This window comes from Papaver somniferum, unplaced genomic scaffold, assembly GCF_003573695.1.
Source record: "Papaver somniferum cultivar HN1 unplaced genomic scaffold, ASM357369v1 unplaced-scaffold_114, whole genome shotgun sequence".
NCBI classification, from domain to species: domain Eukaryota; kingdom Viridiplantae; phylum Streptophyta; class Magnoliopsida; order Ranunculales; family Papaveraceae; genus Papaver; species Papaver somniferum.
The window spans coordinates 5315954-5324468 of NW_020620381.1; the positions used below are offsets into that span (position 1 = coordinate 5315954).

At 36.5% G+C, this 8515-nt stretch overlaps 1 protein-coding gene across 1 annotated transcript; it reads left to right on the forward strand.

Annotated features, from left to right (window-relative positions):
- The first annotated feature begins 1663 nt into the window (after window positions 1–1663).
- LOC113328809 (structural maintenance of chromosomes protein 2-1-like) lies at window positions 1664–8476 on the forward strand. Its single transcript, XM_026575814.1, has 20 exons — window positions 1664–2114; window positions 2692–3372; window positions 3501–3644; window positions 3753–4043; window positions 4142–4327; window positions 4434–4598; window positions 4678–4737; window positions 4815–4877; window positions 5183–5268; window positions 5375–5471; window positions 5910–6026; window positions 6126–6344; window positions 6530–6670; window positions 6745–6912; window positions 6987–7171; window positions 7323–7416; window positions 7522–7610; window positions 7708–7933; window positions 8122–8196; window positions 8283–8476. The coding sequence occupies exons 1-20, from the start codon at window positions 1797–1799 to the stop codon at window positions 8397–8399; spliced, it is 3522 nt and encodes a 1173-aa protein (XP_026431599.1). The 5' UTR covers window positions 1664–1796; the 3' UTR covers window positions 8400–8476.
- The last annotated feature ends 39 nt before the right edge of the window (window positions 8477–8515 follow it).

Consider the following 8515-nt stretch of genomic DNA (forward strand, 5'->3'; position numbering starts at 1 on the left):
TTTAGGAACAGACGTTGTATACAATTAAATCTTAATATACAAGGGATGTGTCTATAGTTTTTAGTTGTCTATGGATGTGTCTATAGTTTTCATCCGTTCATCGCTTAGGTTTTAAGATATGAGAAAAATAAACAAAAACAAAACTAACTAATCATTATCAAGAAAATAAAATGGCTTCGTCTTTTCATTCTTAGATTTACTACTCCCTCCGTTCCATTTTACTTGATATTTTAGGGTTTTTTTTATGTTCCAAAATAGATGAGTGTTTAGATATTTTTCCTAAACTCTCACTAATTTGTCCTTGTTTTGGAATCATACCATACCATTAATTTTCATTGAAATCAGTAAATGGATAATTAATCTAATTTTTAAATCCATTTCATGGAGGATAAATACTCTAATCTAATTTTTAAATCCATTTCATAGAGGAAAAATACTCTATCCCAAGTTTATAACGGGATCCGTAATTTACACTAAATATAGAAACTAAAAACTAGGTATTTTAAATTTTTAGGAAGCTATAAATATGAGTAGATTTGAAAAAAAAAATTATTCTCTATATTATTTCTTAATCTGCATGAAAAACTCTACAACGTCAAGTAAAATGGAACTGAGGGAAAACAACTAAATCATTTACTCAAAATTGGTTGTTTATTAAGACATGTTCGGAATAGTGAATATATTTGTGAGATATGCAAATTTAGTTACTTGTCCGTTATAGAATTCATTGTTATTGATGTGGCCTAGTTAAATGCTCATCTTCTAATAAAACAAAATAAATTTTTGTGGCCCTTTGGTGGCCTTAAGCAAGCACCCCTTTGATCTTTACGGTTCTGCTAAAGTTGTTGCGGAACCTGATATAGTCCCTATGAAAGTCTATGTTTTCGGGTTAGGTAAGTACCATCTAATAGAAGATGGTAAGGAACACATATTGACGAATATTACATATATATATATATATATGATCAAATTTTCAGTTATTATCATTGTGGTTCCCTCGTTTCAGTCATTAGGAATTACAAGGACATTACATAGCATAGTCCTAGATTTCAATACACAAAATTAGTTAAAAAGGCCAAAATCAACAATTCCTGGATGAAATGGACAGTTAGATTTTGATACTGTTTAAATGGATAAAAATGTAAAAATAGGCAGGATGTAACCAGTTTTATCGTGCCCATTTTCAAATATTTTTTCTTATTTTTAATTTACATAGGATGTATCCAGTTTCATCCTTGCTATTTTTTAAATTTAAGCTTACTATTATTTTTTTTGGCTATTTTACTTAAACTATTTTTTACTCGTCCATTTGAACCGTGATTTAAAAATATTTGGACAAATGACCCATTTTACGATTTCAATAAGATAATTAAAAGAGTAGGATAGCAAAGTTTTTTTTGACAGAGGAGAATCTTGTTATTTTGACCCCTCCGGCGAAAAAACATATCCGGATTCCGGTTCTTTGTTTTGACCCCTCGGGCGAAACATCTTCCCTACGTCACTGTCAAACGCACTTTCCTTTTTCACTGACCGTACCTTATCTGCAGTCATTTTTTGAAATTTGAAAACCAATTTCCCTTTCCCGCTTATAATCCCCAAATTCGTTCCGTCTTCTAAAAAAAATCAAATCCCACTCTCAAACTCTAACCTGGTAGTCGATTCGACTATGCTAACACGATCATCTACGGTTTCAAACTCAGAAACCCTAATTTCTCTCTTCATCTCATGATCTAGGGTTTCAATTTCTTGATTCCTTCACCAATTTCACTGTAGTAGAAGAAAACCAGAGAAGAAGAATGTATATCAAGGAGATATGTTTAGAAGGGTTTAAATCATATGCGACTAGAACAGTTGTGGCTGGATTTGATCCATTTTTCAATGCAATTACGGGTTTAAACGGTTCTGGGAAATCAAATATTCTCGATTCGATCTGTTTTGTACTTGGAATCACGAATTTGCAACAAGTACGGGCTTCCAATCTTCAGGAATTGGTGTATAAACAAGGTCAAGCTGGAATTACTAAAGCTACTGTTTCAGTTGTTTTTCAGAATTCGGATACGAATCGAAGCCCTCTCGGTTACGAATATCATTCAGAAATCACTGTAACCAGACAGGTATAGATATATGTGTGTTCATTTCTCACAATTTTGAATTTCGGACACGAAACCCTAATTTTGTGTGTGTTTTGGGGTATAATTATGATTTTAGTGTTGATATTTATGCCAATTTGGTCAATTGGGGCAATTAAAACCTAGTACATTAATGGATTTCGCTTTCTTAACTGTTTGCACTGCGACATGGTGGAATTATATGCATTGACGACGTATTTGTAGATTCCGGTTATTGTTCAAATAGCAGGACCTGAAATTTCCATTTGTGTACTTTCAAATGCACCTCAGGACTGGTATTTTAGAGTTAGAAGTGGTGCAAAAGTTGGGGGATATTTCATTCTTGATGATATTAGGGTCTTTTGTTGATGTCATTATTGATGTCGGTCATGTGAGCTTAGATTCATTACTGTATCCATTGATCCGTTTTACGTATTTGTAGATTCGGATATATACTTGTAAACAATTTGAGTTTACATAAACTATAATAACAGCATAGACCTTATCGTCGTTATGTGAATTTGGTACGAGTTTCCGTTCTGTTGAGATAATTGATATAACAGGTCTTTATTGTTATGTTTAGATTGTGTTTGGCGGAAGAAACAAGTACCTTATCAATGGACGTGTTGCACAACCTAAGCAAGTTCAGAATCTATTTCATTCCGTGCAGCTCAATGTTAACAATCCGCATTTCTTAATTATGCAAGGGCGCATCACTAAGGTTTTAAACATGAAACCTCCTGAGATTTTATCTATGCTTGAAGAGGCTGCTGGAACAAGAATGTACGAGACCAAGAAGGAGGATGCCTTAAAGACACTTGAGAAGAAGCAAAGCAAAGTTGACGAGATTAACAGGCTTCTTAACTGTGAAATACTGCCTGCTTTAGAGAAGCTGAGGAAAGAAAAGCGTCAATACATGGAGTGGGCTAATAGTAATGCTGAACTAGACAGGCTTAGAAGGTTTTGTGTTGCTTTTGATTTTGTTCAGGCAGAGCGGATAAGGGATAGTGCTCTCAATGGGGTGGAGCAAATTTCGGCCAACATAGCTCAGATTGACACTGATGCAAGAAGTATGAAGCTGAATATTCAGGATATGGAGACGAATATATCAAATTTGACTGCTGAAAAAGATGCTATCTTGGGTGGTGAGGTAAAAACTTTGTCAGAAAAGGTGGATATTTTGTCCTGTGACCTGGTGAAGGCAACAACTGTGTTGAAAAATCAAGAGGATTCCCTTGGTGCAGAAAAAAGGAACGCCGAAAAGGTAACTTAGATGTTTTTTTGCTCCTAAAATTCTCTGAATTTCTTGCAATCCATCTATTCCTTCATATCGGGGAGTTACTTCGTATGATTCTGATTTAGTTTGGTGCCTACTTGTTGATGTTTTTCCAGCATGCAAAAAGTATTGAAGATATTAAAAGATCTATTGAGGTAATGGATTCCGCAGTTAGAAAGGCTGAAGATGGAGCTGCAGATCTCAAAAAGAGATTTAGTGACCTCTCTAAGAATTTGGAAGACTATGAAAAGGAGTACCAGGTAAGCATATGAATATACACTGCTCTGTGTCAAGAGATTTTGTAGGTGCATGACATTTAATTGCAGACCGAGCTTTTCATCCTAAGAAATCAAGTCTCCTGTTGACAGGGTGTACTAGCTGGTAAGAGCAGTGGGAATGAGGATAAATGCATGGAAGAGCAATTAGCTGATGCTAAAGCTGCTGTTGGTACAGCTGAAACCGAATTGAAACAGCTGAAAACAAAAATTAGTCACTGTGAGAAGGAGCTGGTTGAGAAAAGGCAGCAGTTGATGTCAAAGGGTGCAGAAGCTGTTGCTGTAGAGAATGAACTGCATAACTATAGGTCGGATTTGGAGAAAATTGAGATGGCTCTGGAATCTGTTACCTACAATGAGGGTCAAATGGAAGCTTTGCAAAAGGTATGGATCTTAACTGTATGGCTCAGACCAAATTTAAAGTTATTGTTCAAATAGTAGTACCTGAACTTTACATTTATGTGCCATCAAATGCACCTCAGGACCGGAAGTTAGAATTAGAAGTGGTGCAAAAGTTGAGGGATGAGACTCAACTTCTGTCAGGTCAATCAGCAAGAGCTCAGTTCACATACCGCGACCCAGTGAAGGATTTTGACAGGTCAAAGGTAAAGGGCATGGTTGCAAAGCTTGTTAAAGTGAAGGATAGTTCCACATTGACTGCTTTGGAGGTAAGATATTTAATAGTCGTCAGTGTTTTGTTTTATTATGTAGTCTATTTTCATGGACTTACCAATACAGAGACTTGTCGAATTTCATGCTGCATTACCTATGCAGGTTACAGCAGGAGGCAAATTATATAATGTTGTTGTAGACAATGAAGATATAGGAGCACAGCTAATCGAGAAAGGTGGGCTTCGAAACAGAGTAACCATTGTACCGCTGAACAAAATCCAACACAATGTTCTTCACGCAGATGTTCAACAGGATGCTGTGACAATAGTTAGTAACAGAAACTTCTTTCCACATACCCTTTGCTTCTTTGTACTTGATAAAATTAGAAAACATGTCCTTTTTCCAGGTTGGTGATGGGAATGGAGAAATTGCACTGTCTTCGGTTGTATATGATGAGGAAGTAAAGGTACAAAATCTGTTGCTATATTTGGGTTATGTTATTAGATCTAGTTTGTTATAGTAATGATTGATTTTTGATTGCAGGCTGCAGTAGAACATGTGTTCGGTTCAACCTTTATTTGTAGAACTAGTGATGCTGCGAAGGAGGTATACCCTTCACCCATGGATTTATATTTGCATTCATGGCCTCCCATGGGGTCACTAGTTTAAAATTGCTAGTTTGCTACTATGACTTATCACATACCATTATGTTGTTTAAAAGTACCTGTACATATGTTTTGTGGTCCACAAGTAATGACTGTAAACATCCATAACTAAATATTGAACTTGTCGTGCATAATTATTACTCAGACAGACATTGTCTCAAAATAAACAGCTCTCAGCAGAGGTTCAGTACGTAACAAGACTTTGCACACCTTTTGATTTGATATTTCTATCACAATTTTGTGTAGGTGACTGAGAAATGTAAAATTTCATGTGTTACTCTTCAAGGCGATAAATTTCGGCAAAATGGTCTTGTGACCGGTGGTCACCGCAAGTGGGTAGCTTCTCTACTTGCACATTATCGCTTTTTCTTCCTTTTCCTTGGATTTTTGGTTTTCCTTTACAGCTATGTTTTCTAACTTCACCTCTTATGTTTGTAGGCAAGATCAGGAACTGCTAAGGATTCTTCATGCCTTAGCAGAAGCAGAATCAAAGCTTTCGTTTCATGAGAAGAGACTTTTGGATATCGAAAACAAGGTCGATATTCTTTCTTCCTACATTTTCTTCTCATGGAGTCTGACAACTCTATATGTAAACCCAGAGTTCTCATGAACCTTTTAATCAGTGCCTTGTATACAATTCTAATGCCTAGATACATCCATGAGTTTCGTAGCCCATTTTGTCATTATCATAGTTTTTCGCTTTAATTTTGTTTTTCTAAATTATCAACATTACATGGTTTGGCATTCGTGAAAACTCAGAGATTCTCAAATTGCAAGGGCCTATCACTTTACAAGTAGTTCTGCACTTCAATTGTTAATCCTGTGTTTTTCGTATACATAAGTGTTGTTTTTCACTAAGATAGTAGTTAGCTTCCAAATGTCCTGTTCTTTTCTAGTGAGGGGTGTTAGTATGCAGTGTAAAGCTATAAAAATAGTTTGTTTGTCTTTTCACAATTTCTGTTCCTGGCTGCAGATTTCCCAGCTACAACCTCTACAGAAGAAGTTCATGGACCTTAAATCTCAGTTGGAACTGAAGACTTATGAACTTTCACTTTTTCAAAGCAGAGCTGAGCAGAATGAGCATCACAAGGTTCTCATTAAATTTTGACTCATTAAGAAAAATTAGTTCAGTTTAATACTTTTAATTGACATAATCCTGAATCTTTATCGATTCACATTTGTAATGTAGCTAGCTGAATTAGTAAAAAAGATTGAGCAGGAGCTTGATGAAGCAAAGCACAGCATAAAAAAGAAACAACTTCTGTATGACCAGTGTGTATCAACTGTGTCATCGCTGGGAAACTCTATCAAGGAACATACTAATAAGCGGGAGAGCAGACTAAATGAGTTGGACAAAAAGATCAAGGAAACAAAACTTCTGATGCAGTCTTCTTCCAAGGATCTCAAGGTAAATCGTGGAAATGGCGGTCTGCGTTTCAATTTATTTACTTTACTGAACTTCGTCCTATGTTCAATGACTTAACATTATCGGACCATTGGTGTGAATGTATCATTTTCTGTTCTGTTCATGCATTACTACTTTACTGAACTTCATCCTATGGTTTACCTTCTTCTGTTCATGCATTATGGTAGGAATATGAAAATGAGAGAGAACGGCTTATTATGGAAAAAGAAGCTGTTATTCAAGAGCATGCCTCACTGGAAAGTCAATTAGCTGATCTAGAGACTCAGATTAGCAGCCTCGCAGTTGATGTAGATGGACATAGAGCCAAGGTATGTCATGGCGTGTTTTAGCTAGGTAGTTCCATGGAGCTCAAAGGTTTACCACTTCTGTTTCCCTCATGCAGGTCAGTTCCATCAATCATGACCTCGATCAAGCTCAATCTGAACTCGGTTTAGTAGGTACGAAGATGAGAGAGTGCGACTCTCAAATTAGCGGCCTAGTGAAAGAGCAGCAGAATCTTCAGCATAAACTTTCTGAGGCAAATCTGGAGAGAAAGAAAATGGAAAATGAGGTTCTGTGTTGCCATGTATTGCATCTCATAGGAACTACTTAATAATTTTATTGATATTTAATTTTCTGCTATAGATGAAAAGGATGGAGATAGAACAGAAAGATTGTTCTTTGAAGGTTACTAAGCTCTTAGAGAAGCATAGCTGGATTGCTGCTGAGAAACAACTTTTCGGAAAAAGTGGGACCGATTATGATTTCTCTTCTTGCAACCCTCACAAATCAAGGGAGCAATTGGAAAAACTCCAAGCTGACCAATCAAAGTACACGCTTTCATTTAATTTTGTTTCTTATCAACTTCTTCTTCCTTGAAGTATCAGTTCTCCTCACATTGGCTGAGTTTATGGAGTGTTATGATAATAGAATTGTTTGCCTGATCTTCTGCATAAGCTGAAGGTTGTTTTTTGAAGGCAGCCTGGAGAAGAGAGTCAATAAGAAAGTCATCGCATTGTCTGAGAAAGCAGAAGATGAGTACAATGACCTAGTAGCCAAGAAAACCATCATTGAGGTTTGTTGTTGCCTCTTTCAAAATCTTGATATAGCGCCTTAATTTTATGCCATGATACTCGTGCTTTCTGCACTGATTTTTATTTTATACTGCATTTTTTTTCAGAATGATAAATTGAAAATCAAGATGGTTATTCAAGAGCTAGATGAGAAGAAAAAGGAGACACTCAAAGTTACATGGGTTAAAGTTACCAAGTAAGTTTGCAGTTTTTTAGTTCAAATGATATCTTCTGCTGCACATACTCAAATATTGATGTGACCGGTTCTGAGTTTCACACCGAGCTTTTTACAGGGATTTTGGATCCATCTTCTCTACCTTGTTACCTGGCACCATGGCTAAGCTGGAGCCTCCAGAAGGATGTAATTTCTTAGATGGCCTTGAGGTTCGTGTTGCATTCGGAAGCGTGTGGAAACAGTCCCTGTCCGAGCTTAGTGGAGGGCAACGATCTCTTCTTGCCCTTTCTCTCATTTTGGCATTGCTTCTCTTCAAACCAGCACCTCTCTATATTCTTGATGAGGTACAGTACTTCAGTAACATCTCCATTTCAGTACCCAGCTTCACCCAGCTAGTGTAAAGACAAGCTGTTGCTCAACATAACGGCCTAGAAATGATTTTGCGAGTAATTTTGCCTTGTTGGGGATGTGACAGACACCGAAAGATATTTATCCTTCTCTTTGTATGGATACTGATTTTCTCTAATTATAGGTTGATGCTGCGCTTGATCTCAGCCATACCCAGAACATTGGAAAGATGATAAAAAGTCATTTCCCGCATTCCCAGGTTTGACAAATCTTACTGTTTCATGCGTGTTTTTCATGGTAATTGTTTGGTTTTTAACCTTCTTAATCTATTTGTTTTCGTTGCAGTTCATTGTTGTATCCTTGAAAGAAGGGATGTTCAACAATGCAAATGTCATTTTCCGTACAAAATTCGTCGATGGTGTGTCCACAGTTCAGAGAACTGTTGCTCCAAAGCAGAAGTGATTCGTTCATCTTCTGGCAAATTTCACCATAACCTGGTTTCAACTCTGTTATATAATGTAATATCCTCTTCTTTTGTTTAGCACAGGACTACAATCTTGTATATAATATATATCATG

Excerpts from the sequence above, each read along its gene's own strand:
- LOC113328809 (XM_026575814.1), top strand. The coding sequence starts at position 1,797 with ATGTATATCAAGGAGATATGTTTAGAAGGGTTTAAATCATATGCGACT. Across the intron at positions 6,345-6,529 it reads CTTCTTCCAAGGATCTCAAG|GAATATGAAAATGAGAGAGA; the intron begins GTAAATCGTGGA and ends GCATTATGGTAG. Across the intron at positions 7,172-7,322 it reads CTCCAAGCTGACCAATCAAA|CCTGGAGAAGAGAGTCAATA; the intron begins GTACACGCTTTC and ends TTTTGAAGGCAG.